The sequence below is a fragment of the Carlito syrichta genome, unplaced genomic scaffold, assembly GCF_000164805.1.
Source record: "Carlito syrichta isolate Samal-C Ts95f unplaced genomic scaffold, Tarsius_syrichta-2.0.1 Scaffold288410, whole genome shotgun sequence".
Classification (NCBI taxonomy): Eukaryota; Metazoa; Chordata; class Mammalia; order Primates; family Tarsiidae; genus Carlito; species Carlito syrichta.
In genome coordinates, this window is record NW_007232506.1 from 82,238 (window position 1) to 104,033 (window position 21,796).

The 21,796-nt window shown below is 33.5% G+C and overlaps 1 protein-coding gene and 1 pseudogene across 1 annotated transcript in view; one reads left to right on the top strand and one right to left on the bottom strand.

The window, feature by feature from the left end:
* Window positions 1-21,796, top strand: part of LOC103255770 (cilia- and flagella-associated protein 47) — a gene marked incomplete at its 5' end in the record, with an annotated part of 291,791 nt that overhangs the window by 77,897 nt on the left and 192,098 nt on the right. Inside the window, one exon of the mRNA XM_021710301.1 lies at window positions 982-1,144. Coding sequence (XP_021565976.1) covers window positions 982-1,144 — 163 coding nt within the window. The remainder of the gene's footprint in view (window positions 1-981; window positions 1,145-21,796) is intronic.
* On the bottom strand, window positions 3,858-4,989 carry LOC103255769 (annotated as a pseudogene).

The window sequence follows — 21,796 nt, forward strand, 5'->3', positions numbered from 1 at the left end:
ACATCTTGTCAGAACATTTTATTTAAATAAAAAAATGTTGAGGGAAATGGATTTTATCCATGAATACCCTTTCTATTATGTATGCATATATATAGTTTTTATCTTTCTTCCTCTTCCTGTACCTTTTTCCTTGGAACCCAGCACACCTTTGCATTTATTATTCATTTAATAAATTATGTTTTATATTAAATTTACTTTTATGTTTACCTGTCTCTACTGTCAGAATGTGAATTCCTAGAAATCTAAAGAACTTTTGTGTTTTTGTCTATCCCTTGCCATCTTATGCGTGATATGTGACCTGCTATTGTTTTAATTAAATTGAAAATGTGCCTAAAGAAAAAAAACATGTTACTTTTAACTTGCTTCACCTACACTTGGAGATCTGGATTTATCTTCAGTGCCCCATTTTAAGAAAGACAGTATTGAACTAGATTGTGTCTAGAGGAGCATATGCATGGAGGCGAGTTGTTGTAACCCACATTATATGAGTAATGTTTGAGGAACTAAAAATAACAAACCTAGCTAAGAACAGTTTTGAACATCTGTGAAATGGTGGTACCTAGTTGGTTTTTTAAATTCACAATATTGTAAAAGAGAAGGGCTCACTCTATACTACTATATATCTGATCTATCTGATGTGAAGATAAATATGAAGGAGCAAGGTTTCAACTCCAGGAAGGGAGCACTTTCTTAATGCCAGTCACCAGTGGAATGGTTTCCTCTTGGGGCAATGAATTCCTCAACACTGAAAGCATTAGCACAGGGGACCTTAGCCATCTCTCAGTAAAGGAAGACTCCATTGGAGTGAAATGTGAAATGTGTTTCTACTTTGTTCTACCAATTAAATATAAATGGATGAATTGAAAAAATGCAGTCCTTGGTGGATTTTTTCCCCAAATGTGTAGTCTAAATACATAGTCTATTTTTTGTGTTTGGGAGGTAAAAATTAGACTTATGTTCTAATTTTACTGTCTGTTTCAGTCTCTTATGCTCTTTAATACCTCAAAGTTGAAGAGGCCTAAGTCTGTTTTATATGCAACCGAAGTGAGTCTTCCAGGACATTTTGATATTCCCAAGAAAATCTACATTCCTCAGATTCTGGAACCCAAAGCTAAATTGACTCAATCTCAAGAAATTAAATCAGGTAAACAATAATGTGTGAACTGAAATTTTAACAGTGCTGCAGGAAATATGATGTATTTCACAGAGGCATGAAGAGATTATTTTGACAAGATGTTCTTAAATAATTGAAGAGAGTTTCAGCTATGTGAATACCAATTATTAAATATTTTGAATTATAAATGGTCAATATATTACATCATAGTAATCTAAATGTACTGAATTTAGGTACTGAATTACTGATACTGAAATTTGCAGACTTGGAAATTTTTGTTAGAGAGTAGTTATCTGATAAAGACAATAAGTGCACTTTGAGGATGATGAGCTCCTGCTTTGAGCATGAACTTGGTTACAGGAGTCATGCTGAAGTTGAGGTTTAGGTTGTTTCTAAAAGATAGGAGGGACGTTGATGGCACGAAAATTTCAGAGGAGAAAAATGTGTCATTTATGAGTAATTTATCTTTGATCTGGAGCAGGGTTCATTAGTTGAGTACTGTACTTACTTTTGGTCATCTGGTGCCCCTTCTGTTGCTGCAATCAACAATTAATATGAATATTGATACACTCATATTATTAAATACAAGTGGTAAGATATAAACAATGTGACGAAATAGTTTGAAATTACCTTTTTTAAAATTTCAGTTCCTTTCAAGCTGCTGGATAAGAGTAGGAATGTAATGTTTTCACTAGGGCTATTTCTAGGAAGTACCATCACTTCAGTATCATAGATTCCAAGTTATGTTTTCGCTAAATTTGGTTTTGTTGAATTTTTATTTGTTATTCTCCTATGGATTTTTGTGAACTATAAAACCTTCCTTCCTTCCTTCCTTCCTTCCTTCCTTCCTTCCTTCCTTCCTTCCTTCCTTCCTTCCTTTCTTATAGGAGTCTCACTATTTTGTCCAGACTAGAGTACAGTGGCTCGGTCATGGCCACCCCAGCATCAACCTGGTGATTCTCCTGCCTCAGCCTTCCAAGTAGCCATAACTACAGGTGCACACTACCACACCCGGCTAATTTTTTGATATATTGTAGAAACGAGGTCTCACCAAGTTGCCCAGGCTGGTCTCAAACCCCTGGACTCAGGCAATCCTCTAGCCTCAGCCTCCCAAAGTGCTGGGGTTACAGGCTTGAGCCATCGTTCCCAGCCTATAAAACATTTCTAAAACTAAATAGAAGGTTACAAATGATAAGTGTTACAGGGTAATCTGTTCACTTTACCTTCCTAGGAGAACTGAGATCCCAGACTCAAATGCTTAGTGGACATGCAGGTAACAAGAATTAACAGTTAATTCTGATCTGAGGTAAAAAAGATAATTAATCCTATGGTAAACTGGAGGGTAGATGCCCTGTCTAAACATTCATATTCAAAAAAATAAAATTAAAACAAAATCCCCAGCCAATCACACAACTGTGCGAGCATATTTGGCTTACTAACAGTCAATTTGAGATTCTATCATACATTTTTTAATCTTTATTAACTTCAAATTTTCAATGTGCTATTAACATTTTAAATGGATTACTTTTTAATCCTTTGAAATAACTGACTATAGCTGCATCTGTTTTAAGACACAGCTAGTATTGTCAATTCAAGCTATTTTTTCAGCCATTCATTCATTGACATTATTGAGCATCAGTTGCCTTGGGCAAAATGATGAAAATTGTCTATTCTTTCCATTCAAGGACTCACATATAAGTAGCTCTTATAATACAATGAGATAAATGCTACTGATAGACACTTAATAGAATATGTTTACAATTAAAATTAAGAATAAAATTAACTATGTAGGTTATCACAAATTTTAAAGCATTTCATTTTCATAAAACATAAAACTAACAATACATAGCATAAACTTGACTTGAAGCATGAAATATAGTTTGCTAAATGCTAATGAAGACTGTGGCATTTTTATATGATTTTTAATTATAAATAAGTGTAAAATTATTTATATTTAAAAGTCTGTCACTTAGATATTATTCTTAGACTGATTATTTACTTTCATATCAATTAACTATCCATTTTAGTAAGACATTTATTGTGAAAATATTTCAAAAATTGAGCAGCAAACAATTTTGAAATATTATGCTTACAACTTTTAAAATGCATTTGCCTAGCATGGTTTATGTATGACTTAATTTTCTGGGCAATTTAATTTATGGAGGGATTTTTTCATTCTGTGTTTCTGTTTCCACTATCTTCAACATACATTTAAATGAATTAACTTTAAGAAGGGTATCAGGATGCTTACAAAAACAAAATATTGTAACTCAAGATAATAAGAGGTCAAGTAAAAGACATACCCTAAACTCTGTGTATTCTATTGTTCAGTGATGGACATGATTAATGAAAAGGAATGCAAGATAAGCATTTTAACTTTAATAAATAGCATTCTATTAGAATTTGTATCTAAGAATATTAAAGTCAAAAGTTTGAAAAAGATATCTTTATGGCATAAACCAATTTGAGGAAAATAAATAGGCAAATTTCTGCCAATAAATACAGTAATATAGAAACAAATCTTTTTTTATGGATGCTATGGAGAAAGAAATAAGTGATAAGGATTTATATGGAGAACTAAGGATAGTCCAGTGTTCCTGCTAACTGCAAAAGAGGAGTGAAAGTAAAGCCACATTTATAATCTCTTGAAGTTCTTTTTTTTTTTTAAAGGCTTATAGGTTTTAATGTCTCATGACTGTAAAAGAACAGTCTCAAGGGATCCTCAGAAAAAATTGTTCTGACTTTAGAAGCACTTCCTGTGGACAATGGAGGGCCCTGCTTCATCATACTTGGGCTTGTTGATCCACATCTCCTGGAAGGTGAAGAGAAAGGCCAGGATAGAGTACCTGATTCACACTGAGTACTTCTGTTCTGGGGGAGAAATAATCTTGATCTTCATGGTACTAGGGGCCAGGGCTGTGATCTCCTTCTGCATCCTGTCAGCAACGCCAGGGTACATGGTGTTATCCCCAGAGAGGACATTGTTGGCATGTAAGTCCTTATGGATATCAATGTCACACTTCATGATGGAATTGTGGGTTGCCTTATGAATTCCAGCAGACTCCATTCTAATGAAGGAAGGCTGAAAGAGGGTTTCGGGGCAGCAGAAGCGTTCATTGACAATGGTGATGACCTATCCGTATGACAGCTCATAACTCCTCTCCAGAAAGGAAGAGGAGGCTGCTGTGACCATCTAGTTCTCAAAATCCAGGGCCACATAACACAGCTTCTCCTTGATGTCTCACACGATTTCTCACTCAGCTGTGGTCACAAAGGAATAGTCTCTTTCTGTGAGGATCTTCATGAGGTAGTACGTGAGGCCGCGGCCAGCCATATCAAGGCGCATGATAGCATGGGGCAGGGCATAGCCCTCATAGATGGGGATATTGTATGTGAGACTATCCCTCGAATCCAGGATGATATCTGTTGTGCTGCCAGAGGCATAGAGGGGGAGCACACCTTGAATGACGACATACATGGCAGTGACGTTGAAGGTTTCAAACATGATCTGGGTCATCTTCTCCCTGTTGGTTTTGGGATTTAGGGGAGCCTCCGTGAGCAGAGTGGGGTGCTCTTCAGGTGTTATATGCAGCTTATTGTAGAAGAACTGGTGCCAGATCTTCTCCATGTCATCCCAGTTGGTGATGAAGCTGTGCTCGATTGGGTATTTGAGAGTCAGGATCCCTCACTTGTTCTGAACTTCATCTCCCACATTAGCTCTCCTTCTGGCCCATTCTCACCACCATACCCTGGTAGCAAGGATGGCCCACGGTGGAAGGGAAGACAGACTGGGGGGCATCTTCTCCTGCAAAACCTGCCTTGCACAGGCCAGAGCCACTGTCACTCATGAGCGCGAAGGTCTCTTCTTCACACATGGTGAGTGTCTCTGAGTGATCTGGGGGTTGGAGCACCGAGTGTAATAGAGGTTTTTCTCCAGGTGACTGAGGGATGGTGTGTTCTTAAAGGTAAAAACTCATCAAAAGGAGCCACTTTTGAGGTATTAACAAATGGCTGTCTTCTTCCCTCTTATATTAATGTTGCCTATTAAACATTATGGTTTTGAAATCCGTAATGAAAATTGCACATTTGTGATTACAATAACTATTGAAAAAAATTATTAAAATATAATCTATTTAAACTAGCAGCCAGACTTTTCTTATGTGGTAGAGGATCAAGAAAAAGCCAGGCCATAAGGTATGACAGAAGACATGAGTTTTAGACTAAACCTTGAGAATGTAACACTTGCTTCAAAATTTGACACTTGAATTTCAATAGTTACTAGATTTGAAAGTGTCATATTTTCTTTTTTCTGCATCTGTTATAGTGCCTAACTAACATATAAATATAACCTTTACTTATTATGCTCATCCTTCGACATACTTGATTGTCAAGGAATATGGAATTTGTGTGATGAGGACTTAGACAAGTAACTTTTCCATGAACCTGGGTAAAGCATCTGTGATTTCCTATCTAAATAAAGCCCATAATAAATATTTGCATTGATCATCCCTATCTACTACTTAAAACTTTTCATCTAACAATTTATCTGCCTTTTCTTTTCTTTTTCTTCTTATCTTTTTTTAAATACAAGTTTCCTGTATATTGGTAACAAAGGCAAAAAAAAAAACAAAACAAAACAAAACTAGTTAGCTTTTGGGATATTCTAATTGAATCCGTTGTTTAAAATAGTTTGGTAGGCCTGGCTTGGTGACTCAGCCTGTAATTTCAGCACTTTGGGAGGCCAAGGCAAGTGGATTGCTTGAGTTCTCAGGTTTGAGACCACCCTGGGCAACTTGGCAAGATCTCGTCTCTACAATAAATCAAAAATTAGCCAGGCGTGGTAGCACCGCCTGTAGTTTTAGCTACTTGGAAGGCTGAGGCGGAAGGATTGCCGGAGTCCAGCGGGTAGACACTGGGGTGACTGTGAGTGTGCCAACTGCACTCCAGCCTGGGCGACAGAGTGAGACTCCAGTTAAAAAAAATGCTTTGTCTGGAACTGAACTCTCACTGTAACTAAAGTATGTCTGTGTTTAAAATGAAGAGGCCTCCAAAAATTTGGTCAAGTATTTGGCTCAAATATGATACAATGGTAAAATTATTGATATAAAAAAACTCTTGGAAATCATTTGAAACACACAAACACTGGCATAAATAAATGTAAAAGACTATAAATAAAAATGTGATTAAAATACAAAAGTGTTCAAATTAGAGAGTGAAAATATTAGTAGCAAATATATCATATAAAAAATAAAATAAAATCTATTTACATTTATATTTATTTCAGTCTTGTTATTTGGAAACGTATTATTTATTTTATTTTCCTGTTTTTCCATTTAACATTGTAATGCTTTCATCTGAGGAAAATGAAGCTGTAAAGTAAGTGCATAGGCAACCAACTTCCTATGAAAAGAAAATACCACTTGTCTCATCTTATGGATTGCAGGAAGTCTGTAATTTCTTTATATTAGTGGACCGGAGTTGGTCTCATTTAGTGAACACCAACAATATGTAATGCACTGGGATGGTAGATTTGCATACTTTATCTTATTTAATTATCCCTATAATCCTGCCTCAAACCTCATCGAGGCATTGATTTCTCTACGTGCTTATCCACAAACTCTTGCATTTCTAACAACAACCTTTCCACACTGTTACTGGTCTTCTTGAACGTTCTTTTCACTCCAGTTTTTTTCCCCATCCCTGCTCTCTACCAGGTAAATGACTGTGTCTCTTCTCTCACAGAAGGGACTATATGAATTATATTCTTTTCTTTAACCTCCTTACTGCTTTCTCTCAGTATCAGAAAAAAACTTGCTATGTGTATCCTTCAACTCATCTGGATAACCCATCCTTGGACTCTTCTCCATCATTTACCTCAACTCATTCTTTGAGAGTTTTTATTTTACTTTTGGCTCCCAAACCTTCTCAAGCTTCAAAAAACTGAAGAAAACCATACCTTTACTTTTCCCATGTATTTTGTATATACTTTGGGATACACACTTCTCAGGAGAAGGATCTGTATTTGTAGTTTCCATTCTTGCATGAATAGTTTTCTTCTCAACCTCTGAAACCTGTCCTTTGCTCTATGCTGTGATATAATAGGTAGTTGCTTTCTAATTAACAAATCCAATGATTCATTCCCTGTCTACATCTTACCGGCGCTCTGTTGCATTTAATCTGATTAATTAAGCATTTGCTTTTAGAATTATGGGCATTTGATATAATGCTTCATCCTAGTTGTCTGCATTTGTTCTCTATCCCCTTCACTGGATTTATTCTTAGTCATATGAGTTCTTCTGTTTGTCATCAATATGGGGGTGCTTCAAAACTCTCCTTGTCCCACTGGGGTTATTACTCTTTATATATCTTTTGTACACTCTCATAGTTACAACTTCTGTTAACATCATCAAAATTTATCTCTATTCCTACCCTTTCCTTCCATTTTCAACTTGTATATCCAGAGACAAACTAGACATGCCCCCCACACAGATATAGTTGTAGATATGCAAATAGATATATAAATAGATATATGAATTGATACATTTATCACTCAAATTCAAAATTAATGCATTATTTTTCTTTACTAGTTTATTCCTCATCATATAACCATTATCACTTCATGTGATGAAACATATATCCATACTGTCTTTCATCCTGGAAATCTGGGCATATTGATTTAAGCTTCATTCTTTTGAGCCCATACCTGAAATTCATTTGTAATTCTAAGTTTTCTCTGATTTGTGGCTTTTTCTCCCTTTTTCTCAGCTCTTACTGTTATGATTCAAATCTTTATCAACAACTTACAAAGGGAGAAAATAATTCCTTTTACCTCTTTTGAGTGAGGCACAAATTGAATAAGATAATATATGTTGATACTGTAAATACTGTGTGGAAATGGTGCAGAAGAATTAAGCTGGGCCCCTCCTCTTACCGTATAAAAAATTAACTCAAGATGAAATAATGACTTAAACATAAGACCTCAAACTATAAAAATTCTGTAAGAAAGTCTAGGAAACAGTCTTCTGGACATCGACCCAGGTAATGAATTCATGACTAAGACCTCAAAAGCAGCAAAAGCCAAAATTGACAAATGGGACCTAATAAAACTCAAGAGCTTCTGCACAGGAAAATAAGCTATCAACTGAGTTAGCAAACAAACTGCAGAATGAGAGAAAATATTTACAAACTATATATCTGACAAAAGTCTAACATCCAGTCTACAAAGTACTCAAACAAATTGACAGAAAAAAAACTAATAACCCTATAAAAAAGTGGGCAAAGGTCATGAACCCTTGTCAAAGGAAGGCATACAAGCAGCCAATAAACACATGAAAAGGTGTTCAACATTACTAATCATCAGAGAAATGCAAATAAAACCACAGTTAGACACCATCTTGCACCAGTCAGAAAGGTTTTTAATAAAAAGTCAATAAACAATAGATGTTGGTGAGGATGCAGAGAAAAGGGAATGCTCCTACTCTGTTGGTGGGAATGTAAGCTAGGTAAATCCTCATGGAAAGTGATTTGGAGATTTCTCAAAGAACTTAGAATTGATTTACAATTTGACCAAGCAATCCTACTCATGCGTATATACCCAAAGGAGCACAAATTGCTCGATTAAAAAAAACAACAACAACACCTTCATGCACATGTTTATCACAACACTAACCACAATATCAAAAGCATGGAACCACCTAGGTGTTCATTGATGGTAGACTAGATAAGAAAAAGGTGGCACATATGCACCATGGAAATATGACACAGCAATAAAAAAGAACAAAATCATGTCCTTTGTAGCAACATGGATGCAGATACCAACCATTATCCTGAGCAAATTATTACAGAAACAGAAGATTGAATAACATATGCTCTCCCTAATAAGTGAGAGCTAAACTCTGTATGCACATAGGCACAAGGATGGAAACAACAGGCACTGGAACACTTCTAAAGTGGGGAGGGAGAGAGAAAGTTCAGGAATGAAAACTACCCACTGGGCACCATGTTCACCACCTGAGTGACGTGCTCAATAGAAGACTAAGCATCACCATCATGCAATATGCCCATATATCAAACTTGCACATGTACCCCTTGAATCAAAAAAACAAAAATAAGACTGGGTGCGGTGGCTCACCTATAAAGCCAGCACTTTGCGAGGCCGAGTTGAGAGGATTGCCTGAGCCCATGGGTTTGATACCAGCGTGGGCAACTTGGGGAGACCTCATCTCTACACTAAAAAAAAAAAAAAAAAAAAATAGCCGGGTGTGGTGATGCATGCCTGTAGTTCCAGCTACTTGGAAGGCTGAATTGGCACGATGATCTGAGCCCAGCAGGTCGAGGCTGTGGTGGCTGTGAGCCTACCACTGCACTCCAGCCTCGGATATGGAGAGAGACTCCAATCCCCTCCATAAAAAACAACCCATGCTACCATTAAAAAAGAGAATTTAAATGCTATTTGGTAAACCAAATAAAGGTTAATTACAGTCTAAACTTGTTGTGCTTAAAACATTTCATCTCCAAACACAAGTATTATTCAATTTGATCCTGAAATATTACTGAAACATTTATAGATTTTAAGGACAGATTTACTATAATACCAAAATAAAATAAGTTTTATGATTCTTCACTTTTTGAAATTCCTCTTCTTAGTCCTTGTACCTAGTTCTATATTTGTAATTTTGCATTATTTCTTAAAGACAATCTCTTGCCCCCAATTGTGAAAGCCTTATGCCTCACAAAACCCAGATTTGTACTTAGTTGGAGATATTTCTTGAAATTCTCTCTACCTGTGGTTCTGGGGATGTTGAAATTTATGGGCAGGCAGAGCTTTATTGACCTTAACTAGGCATAACTAAATGGGAAACCTCTAGTGGATTCAGAAGTGCTTATCCAAATTGCCTCCCCAATATAGAAAGTTGTATATGTTCTGGTGCCACCCTTGAAAAATATTTGATAGAACACTCAAACAAAATACATTAATTTATTCTCCCCCAAGGTGTGCATGGAAGACATACTGGAAAAACATATTATAGGATCACTGGTTATCCCTCTCTCCCTTCTCTCAGCTAATTCAAATTTCTTTAATTTTTTAATATTTATTAAGAATTAGTTCAATTGGTGACCAAAATATCAGCTGAATCTTTCTATGACAACTGTTTAATGTGTAACAGAATGATAAATATGTAGTAAACATTTATTATTAATAACTAACACTATATATACACTCATCCCCAGTATAAGCAGAGGACTATTTCCAGGATCCCCTGTGTGAACACAAATTTGCTCATAGTCAAGTCCCATAGTGAGCTGGTTTTGCAGCCCATAAATACTATAGTTTCCATCCACATACAAATGGACCCTTGCAGTTCCACCCATGGTTTTCAAGCGTCAGTTGTAGTTCTACCCATTTTGCAAAGATTAAACACATCATTTCCATAGCTAAATTATTCCTGTCTGAAAACAAGATTGAAAAAGTGTGAAAAAATGAAACTAAAGTCCTGCTTAAAATTTACAAATTATACATTGAGAAATGAATTCTACGACACTGTGTTATATAAAATATCTCAAATGTATTTCAAAAAGAATGAAAAATTAAATGTTTTAAACAGACTATCAATTTAAAAGTTAGTTTTATTTTAAATTTACTTTAATGAGAGAAAATCTACTATACTTTTTAAAAATCTACTATATTGAGAGCATTGCCAAGAGTCAACTAATCTTAAAAGTGTAAAGTGTACTTTAATGAATTTTTCTCAAAGTACCAAAGGTTAAGCTTGTGTTATTATATTTGCAACATTTGTTTTGACAAAAATTCTTCAAATTGGCAAAAACTTTTTGAAATAAAATTTCTTTAATTTACTTAGAAACATAATTTTATATGTATTTTTCAGATAGGATTTCCATGGTTGTAAAAATCATCATGCTCATCTATAAAAGAATGTGATTAGATTTTAGAAGAAACTCAGTAATCAATATATTACATGTATATCTTTTTTTACATTTAAATTTTATAAGATAAAAAAATTTTAAAAATTCAAAACCAGTATACAACTCTGTTATTGATCTTTAAAGTTATATTTAATTATAAATGTAATAATTTTTATTATAGTCTACTTTCTGAGAAGACTTACAAAAATTATTATAAAGGATAATACTTGTCACTTGAATTTATATCATGTGAAAAATAAAAGGTTGTTCACCTATACTCATACTCAGAACTCTATCCCTCTATTTACTTATATATTTTGTAAAAAATTTTTTTGTTTTTACTTTTTAAAAAATGTTTTTATTATAAAAATGTTGGGTGCAGTTCAGGGTTAGGTATACAAATGTTCATGCAGGTACTCTTGTTGATGAGATGTGCCCCCCGCCTCCCCAGGCAATTTCCCACTAGTGCCAATCCCCCCCCCCCAATTTTCAGCTTTCTTGAAATATATTCGCATACCAAACAATTCACAGATTCAAAGTCTAAAATTCTATGGTTTTTAGTATATTTATAAATATTTGTAGGAGTTGCCACAGTTAATTTTAAAACATTTTCATCACCTTGTAAAGAAGCCCAGTATCCTTTGGCTATCACCCTCCTATCATCCGTCCCTCTCTCTAACTCCAAGCAGTCAGTAATATAATGACTGTCTCTATAGATGTTCCTATTTTGAATATCTCATATAAAATGAATCACATAATATGCAGTATTTTGTGACTGGCTTCTTCTGATTAGCATGTTTTCGAGGTTTTTCTGGGTTGTATCAAATATCAATCTGTCATTTCTTTTATGGTCAAATAGTAAATCTATTTTATGACTTTGCCACTCTTTTTTATTTGTCAGTTGATGGACATTCAGATTGTTTCTATATTTTGGTTACAATGAATAATGATGCTATAAACATTTGATTACAAGTTTTTGTGTAGACATATGTTTTCATTTCTCTTGGGTATATATGTGGAAGTAGAATTGTTGGATCATATAGTAACTCTATGTTTAATAATTTGAAGAACTGTCAAACTGTTTTTGAAGTAGATGCACCATCTTACATTTCCACCAGCTATGTGTGAGGGTTTCAATTACTCCACATCACAGGCAACACTTTTTATCACCTGACTTTTTTTATTCTGGTCAATCTAATGGGTGGAAATGGCATGTCATTGTGGTTTTGATTGCATTTCCCTGATGAATAATGATGTTGGGCATCTTTCCACATGCTTATTTGCCATTTGTATATCTTATTTTTATAAATGTCTATTTAGGTCCTTTGCCTATTTTACAGCCAAATTATCTTTTTATTATTAAGTTGCAAGTGTTCTTTCCATATTTCAGATACATGATTTGTAAGTATTTCTTCCCATTCCACAAGTTGTCTTTTAACTCTCTTGATATTTTTAATTTTGATAAAGCCCAATTTATTTATTTTTGTTCTTGTTCTTGATCCTATTTAGCAATTTATTGTCAAATTTGAGTTAAGATTTAACCCTCAGTGTTCTTGTAAGAGTTTTATAGCTTTACCGCTCACACTTAGTTCTTTGATCCATTTTGTGTTAACATTTGTATTCCCTGTGAGAACTTCATTCTTTTGCCTGTGGCTATCAAGTTGTTTCAGCACCTTTTTCTTGAGAACACTATTCTTTTCACATTGAACGGTTGGTCTTGGCACACTTGTTGAAAATCAGTTGACTGTAGATCCGTGGTTGATTTCTGGATTGTCTGTTTCATCCCATTGATCTATACATCTATTCTTATGGCAGTACCAAACTGTTTTGATTACTATTGCTTTGTAGTAAGTTTTGAAATCAGAAAGTTTGAATCCTGCTATATTGTTCTTTATTAACAAGATTGTTTTGACTATTCTGGATGCCTCACGATCCATATAGATTTTAGAATCTGTTTGTAAATTTCTACAAAGAAACCAACTAGAATTCTGATAAGTATTGCATTAAATCTATAGATCAATTTGGTAAGGATTGTTATCTTAACTATATTAAGTCTTTTGATGCATGGCTGTGTGAAGGTTTTCCATTTCTTTAGATAATAGCTTATTTTTAACAGTGTTTTATATTTCTCAGAGTATAAGTTTTACACTTATTTTATCAAATATATTTTAAGGGTTTTTGATTATATAAATGAATTTTTTTCATTTCTGAATTATTTATTGCAAATATATAACATACGATTATATTTCGTATGTTGAAATTATATCATGCAAACTTGCTGAACTGATTTATTAATTCTGATATTTTTATTGGATTTTTAAAGATTTTTATATACATGATAATAACATACCCTTATAAAGATAGTCTTACATCTTTCCTTACAAAACAGATTATTTTTATTTTTCCTTGCCTAATTATACTGGCTGGTGCCTCTAGTACAGTGTTAAGTAAATGTGATGAGATGAGACATTTATGTCTTTCTGAAGTTAGGAAGAAAGAAATCAGTGTAATTCAGTCTTTAGCCATCAGGTATCATGGTAGCTGTGGGTTTTTTAATAGATGCTCCTTATCAGGTTGAAGTTCTCATTTATTCCTAATGTGTTGAGTGTTTTTATCATGAAAGTGTGTTGTACTGTTTCAGATCATATTTCTGGCTATATTAAGATGATCGTGTGGTTTTTGTTTATTCATTCTATTGGGATGGCATATTACAATAATCTATTTTGGGATGTTAAATCAACCTTGCATTCCTGTGATAAATCCTATTTGTTAATTTTCATGAATTCATTTAATTTAGATTTTATTAGGCATTCAATTGAAAGCCAGACATAAGTTGTTTAAAACCCAGTTATGTCCCTTTACCTTTGACCTCTTTAAAACTTCCCCTCCCCATGCTTTGTTTCTTAGATAGCCCACTTGTTCGTCATCTCATTGACCCCAATCCTAACACATCCCACAGCTACTCTGATCACAAAAAACCTGACAGTCAACACCAGAGTCATGTAAGTAAGTTCTCTCCTTCTCAGATGTTTTCTTTAAACTAGTCAATTCACAACCTCCGTGGGAAAGCCTAAGAGCCTAAGGTACATCCATGGACCTTAATAAAAGTGTTGTACTACAGACTATCTCTCTCTTACTGCCTGTCACATCCAGATTTCCTATCGGCTTTCCTTTGGCACCCCTAACCTTTTTGACCTGAAAGTAATGAATGTATCTTTTGGACATTTTTGTTTTACTTCATCATTGTGTCTCACCTGACTGAAACACCCAAATCTAACTTTCCCCCATTAGGAGTCTCTTAGAAAGTGGCTTTCTTGGCTTATGAATACTCTCAAGAGAGAGAACTCAGGACCAAATTAGAAAAAGCCATAAAAATAAAAATCACTACAGTAATGATGATCATTTTATTATATGTAGCTAGTATTACAATTTACTAGTATTTTCTAAATTATTTTGCTTTTGTGTAGAAGAAATATTAGTGTGCAATTTTCCTTTTTGTGGTATCCTTGTGTGATGATACTGGACTCATAGAATGAGGTGGAAAATGTTATCTCTTTTGAGGAGGAGTTTGGATATTGATTCTTCTTTAAATGTTTGGTAAAATTCACTAGTGAAGTTATCAGGTAGTGAGATTTTTGTGTGTGTGTTAGGATTTTTTTTTAACTACTGATTCAATATCCTTATCATAGATCTATGTAGCTTGTCTATTTTTCTTGAGTCAGTTTTACCGGTTTGTATCATTTAAGTTACATAATCTTGGAGATACAATTGTTACAGTGTTCTCTTACAATCCATTTTATTTTTGTGTGGGCAGAATGATACCCTTACTTTCATTTCTGATTTTAGTAATTTTAGTATCTACCCTTTTTTCTTGGTCCATTTACTAAAACTTTGTCTATTTAGTTAATTTTTTCAAATAACTAGCTTTTAGTTTCAGTAATATTCTCTTCTGTTTTTCTCTTTTCCATTTCATGGATTTCTGTTACAATCCATCATTTCCTTCCTTCCTTCCTTCCTTCCTTCCTTCCTTCCTTCCTTCCTTCCTTCCTTCCTTCCCTCCTTCCTTTTGAATTGGAGTCTCACTCTGTCACCCAGGTTGGAGTGCAATGGCATGCTCACGGCCACTGCAGCTTTGACCTGCTGAGCTCAGGTGATCCTTCCGCTTCAGCCTTCCACGTAGCTGGAACTACAGGCACGCGCCAACACACCCGAGTAGTTTTTTGATTTATTGTAGAGATGTGGTCTCACCAATTTGCCCAGGCTAGTCTCAAACCCGTGGGCTCAGGCAATCCTCTCATGTCAGCCTCCCAGAGCGCTGGGATTATAGGCGAGAGCCACTGCGCCCAGACTTATTTTCTTTCTTATGTTTACTTTAAGTTCAGGTTGCAATTCTTTTCTAAGTGTCCTATGATTTCAGACTTTTTTTCCTTTTGTAATAGGCATTTATAGCACTTCTTTAGCTGAATCTCGTAATGTTAGTATGTTTTATCTTCATTTTTATGTATCTTAAAAGCATTTTCTAATTTCCCCAGTGTTTTGCTTGACCTATTGATTGCTTGAGTGTATTGTTTATTTTCCACATATTTGTCAATTTTCCAACCAACCTTTCATTGTTAATTTTTAGCTTCATTTGTGTGGTCAGAAAAGATATTTTTTATAATTTCAATATTTTTAAAAATGTTTTGAGATTTGTGGCCTAACATGGTTTATCTTAGAAAATATTATTTCTGTAATTGAGAAAAATGTGGAATGTTCTATATAGGTACATTAACTCTAGTATGTTTATAGTGCCATTTAAGTCCTCTATTTCCTTATTGATTTTCTGTCTTCCTCATCAACTTCTTATTGAAAATGAGATATTGAAACCTCCAATTATTATTACACAAATGTCTATTTCTTCCTTTAATTCTGCCAGTGTGCTTCATATATTTGAAGGTTTTGTTTTATGGTGCATATATGTTTATAATTGTTCTTTCTATCTTCTTTAAAAAGAAAGAAAACTGACTTTTTTTAACCATTATATAATGGTGTTCTTTCGTTCTTTTATTTATTTATTTTTTTTATTTAAACTCTAGTTCTAATACTAGTATAGACACCTCAGCTCACTTTTGGCTATTATTTGCTTGGAATACCTTTTTCTATCTTTTCATTTTTAGCCTATTCATGTCTTTAGACAAAGTAATTTTTTATAAACAATGCATAGTTGGATCATGCCTTTTATCCATTCTGCCAAGTTAGCCTTTTAGTTAGAGAGTTTAATCAGTTTACATTTAAAGTGATCACAGATAAGCAAAGACTTGCTTTTGCCTTCTTCCAATTGGCAGCTGAGGGGACAGGGGGTCATTTGTTTTTGCTTGGTCCCATCTGGAATATTGTACTGGTTCCATTTTACTAATCTAGGTGAGGGAGATAAGGAGCACATCTTGGTGCAAAAACCATAGACTTACTATTTTTACTGTTTGAGTAGATTTTCTTGAATAAATGAAGAAACATTTGCTATATTCTTTTAGGACCATTTCTAGATACATTAAGTGTATGTGTGACTTTATTTATAATTTTCTCAATTTTGCTGGTTTATAAATAATGCTGTAATTTTTCAATTTTGTAGTATATTTTTAATAATCAGCATTATTTTCTCAGAGGCAATGAACAGAATATTTGTTATTTTTGTAGAATGATGTAGAATGCTTCTGTAACTCCTTTTAACCACAGTGATCTAAAGGTTAAAATTATGAGAATAATTTTAATAACCATATAAAATAAATCAATAATAGCAATGCTTGTGCAATACTGTTTCCCTGTATTAGTTGGTTAAAGCTACCATTTGACTCAAAATTCTTAAGGTTTCCCAGCCTTTGTAATTGAGTTTATACCCACTCACTTTAACCAACCATTATTTATGTAGTCATAAACACAGAAATTTCAAGTATATAACTTATGAAGTTATTAGTGGACACTCATTAGTCATCCTGTCCTGTGTATATATGTGTGTTTGTTTTTATGTGGCAGTGTGCAATAGAAGTTTTGGAAGGTGGGTTAAAATATTATAAAATATCCAATATATACATTAGATAAAGCGGAGAAGGCCCTTGACATTTGAGAAATTTGATTTGGAAGTGTATTTCTAGTGTTTGTCATCTTTTACTATTAGAATGGAATGTGCCATTAGTTAAAAGTCATTACATTCAAATGTGTACTACAATTGTTCACAACTAAACTTCAGAGCAAAATTTCATTTCATACACTTTTTATATTGACTTTATGATTTATAAATGGAAAGAAGTTTTTAGACTCTGCTCATCAAAAAATAAAATGATATAATAGTGGCAAGTAAAATTGGAAAATCTTCTAAACTGTGTAAGTGGAATTAACTTACCTAACTACTTTCCTACTTTCTAAATTTCACTACAATAAAATTATTGTAGTGAATTAAATCAAATTCAATGTAAAATCCCTTTTGAATGCCATGTATGAAAATATAAATAAATTTTTTAAATTAATTATTTATTTTTCTAAAAAAATCAAATGGAGTGACTATTGTAAGAGAACATTCAAGTGTTAGGGGAAAAAAACTGATCAAAGAAGGGAAGAAGACCATGAAATTATTTTCAACCAAAGATTATGTGAGTAGAAATATAAGTGCCTGAAATCTGTAAACAGAACTAGCAAATATACACATCTAACATGTCATAATCACTGACAATTGAGAGTTTAACTTGAAAACCAGAGCCTGATTTGCTAATAATATATCTTTATTTAAATAATATGACTGAAGTCAAAATTTGGTTAAGTTCTCATGTGACTAGTTCTATTTCTGTATGCCACAGTCATGATAAGTACATCTCACTGACTAGTTGCCAGAAAAGTAATACCTTGGGTCACACGATGGTATGAAAAAATGAGCCACAAAAGTGTGGTAGCCAATATTGAAAATGCTATTAAAAGCATATGACCTAAAGATGGCAAACACTAGAAATACATTTCCAAATCAAATTTCTCAAATGTGAAGGGCCTTCCCTACTTTTTCACTGCTTTATCTCTGGTGCCTAAACATTGCCTGCACATAGTAAACTCTCAAAAAATATTTGTTGAATGAAGTATCATCATCTAGCATCTTCAGTCAATTATCTAGAGGGAATTCTACCACTAACTACTTGAACCTAGCTAAATTATTTAGCTTTGTTTTTCAATGTCCTCATTTATAAAATGTAGAAGTTGGCCTGGATTAATGGGTCTAAATTGTGTTAATTAGAACATCAGTCTTACAAGAATCTGCTTCTTGAACTACTGCTGAAAATGCAGTAGTATGTGTAGGGCACAAACATATAGAATCCTAGAGCTTCTTTGCGTCTTCTCCAGTTCTGAGCAGAAAAACTTTACTTTTATCTCAAGTATATATTGGATATTTTATAATATTTTAACTCACCTTCCAAAACATCTATTGTACACTGCCAAATCTGAATCATTGATTTATATAACCTTTGAAGCGTCAGGGCAGTTACTGAATTCTCTGCTTCCATCACATTTCTAAGTATGATACTCAGTCTCATTGAGCAAAATATTTCTATCCTCAGTTCACAAGGCTCATTCATGCTACCGCTTACAGACTTTTTGGTTGAATCAGAAAATTGAGTTATGTGCTCTTGCATTCTGGTTTCATCCTAAGCAGCCTCTATGAAGGGCAAATAATTGAGCTGCTGGAAATGTCAACACCCATATTCTTCCATGTCAGAGTAACTCTTCCCCAGTTCTTTTCTTCATCCCTCCTGTAACAAGTTATAACCTGATCGGGACATAGTTTCTTCCTTCTATATGAACTCCCTTCTGGAAACATCATGTTTTTCTTTTAATTTTATTTCCATACTACGACCTTGTTTGTAAGCAAAGAAGATTTTTGATTTGCAGTTAACATTATGATTTTTTAGATGGATGCTGTACAATAATACATAAGTTTTTACCAGAGTATCTTAGCCTTATTTATGTAATTTTGATGAATCTTAAGACATATTAAGAGAAAGAATTAGAAATGTTTACTGAAAAAGTCAAGAAAGTATTTCTGTAGAGAATTGCTAACTTGTATAGACATTTCTGGGCAAACTAAATATTATCTCATACATAAAAATAATCACATATATGCACTATGTTGCATTTCATTCAATTTTTAGCCCTAAAAATTCATAACTTAATTGTGATGCTTGAATCTTTTTCATTGTTCATGAATACAGTCATGTATGGTTTTATGATGACGATATATTCAGGGAAATGTTTTATTGTGCAGTTTCACTGTTATGTGAACATAATAGAATGTATTTACACAAAATTAGAAGCCCACTACATACCTAGGCTGTGTGGTAAAGCCTGTTGCTCCAAGGCGACAAACCTGGATAGCATGTGACTGTACTGATTACTGCAGGCAATTGTAACACGATGGTATTTGTGTATCTAAACATATCCAAACATAGAAAAGTAACAGTAAAAAATATGGAATAAAAGATGTTTTTAAAATGATGCATCTGTATAGGACAGTTTCCAGGAATGGAGCTTGCAGGACTGGAACTTTCTCTGGATGAGTCAATGAGTGAGTGGTGACTGAGTGTGAAGGTCTAGGACATTATTGTACACTACTGTAGACTTCATAAGCACTGTATACTTTTAGGCTACCATAAATTTTTCTAAAAATTTTTATTCAATAATAAATTAACCTTAACTTACTGTAACTTTTTTACTTTCTTTATATCCTTATTCATAAGTTTTTTTTTTTTTACAATTCAATTACTTCACTATACTTTTTAAATGTTTTTGTTAAAAACTAAGATACAGACACATTAACCTAGATCTACACAGAATTAGGATAACTGTCTTCTACCTCCACATCTTGTCCCACTAGAAGGTCTTCAGGATAAATAATAGGGATGGAACAGTCATTGCCTATGATAACAATGCCTTCTTCTAAAACGCCTCCTAAAGTACCTGCCTGAGGCAATTTTACAGTTAACTATTTTTTATAAGTAGAAAAGCATAATCTAAAATAATGATAAAAGGCATACTGTAAAAACATTAGTAAGTCATTTATTGTTATCTTCAAGTATTATGTACTGTACATAATTATATATGCTAGACTTTTATATGATTGACAGTGCAGTAGATTTGCTTACACCAGCATCAGCATATATAAGATGTGAAAACTTTACTAAGTGATAGGAATACTTCAACTTTATTAACATCTACAGAATCACCATTGTATATGTGATCAGTCATTAACCAAAATGTTCTGTAGCACATGACTGTATATGCAAAAGGTTGCTCAACAGATGTATCTAAAAAATCCGTGTGGAAAGAAGTGTCCTGAACAATCAGTGTGAGAGAAGAACAAAAATTTTATCTGTATGTTTGTGTCCTATGTTATTAAACAAATATACTTTAAGTCAAATAGCCTAATATAATCAATTCAACATACTTGTAATATCAATGCCTGCATATATATTCTTTATCCTTACAGTTTTAACATAAGATATTTTCAGTTTGATAAGTGACTCACTTTGCCTTTTTACTGTTTTGTATTTATAGACATAGAGCTGTCAAGAAAAACAAGAAAAAGTGAACTTTTAAAAAAGTTTCTGATTCTTTCCATTAGGTCTTCAATGGTGAACATATGCTCTAGAATGATATATTTAGGGAGACATTTAATCAGAAATTTTAGAAGTCTTTTCCTCTAGTCTAAGTCCTAGAGAACATGCTGTTTATTGGTTTGCTAACAGCTCATTCAAACTAATTTGCACACTTAGTAAGTCAATCTGCAAGAATTTAAAAATCAACTCTGTTCAAAACAGATTTTATTTTTAATACAAGACAATTAGAGAAAATGTATGGTATTCAGATATAAAAATGAAAAACACAAAGTTAATTTGCTGTCAGCAACTCCTTGCTTCCTTCCCCATGGAGGGGTTAACTAGAAAGTGAAATCTTGTTTCAGTTATTTTATTTGGATAATTTTGTCTTCATAGAAAAGTGTGTATATATATATATATATATATATATATATACACACACATACACACACACACACATATATATATCAAATTATATCAAATCATATATATATGACATCTTCCTTGTTAAAATGCTGGCAGCTAGAACTCCTTAAGAGACCCTTTCCTAATTTTTCATTAATTGATCCATGCAGGCATACAGAAATTCAAAAATTCAAATCAATGGAAAAGAAGGATAAGAGCCATCCACTTACATGAATCCTATGAGGAATTCCCACTAATTACTGAGCAGATATGGCCAGATTGTAAAACACATTTATTCATTTATTTTATTTTAAAAACCTTTCTATTATGGAACATTTCAACATATATGAAAGGAGAGAGGAAAGTACAATAAACCCTACCATCACCCAAATTCATTAATTATCAATTCAAAGCAATTTAATTTCAGCTGTATTTTTCCCTTTACTGCACTCCTAACCCCCACTGATTTCTTTGAAACAATTCCTAGATATCATATAATTTCATATAATATATATATATCAGTGTATATTCCTGAAAGATAAGGGTTCTTTTTTAAAGCATAATCATAATACTGTTATCATGCCTAAAGAAATGTAGCGGTAATTCCTCAATGTCATTGAATATCAAAACAGTATTTTGATTTATCCTATTTTATAAATGTTTCCTCCCCATTGGCTTATTTAAATCAAGGGTGAAAAAAGATCCACACACTGTGGTTAGTATGTCTCTTAGATCTCTCTTAATC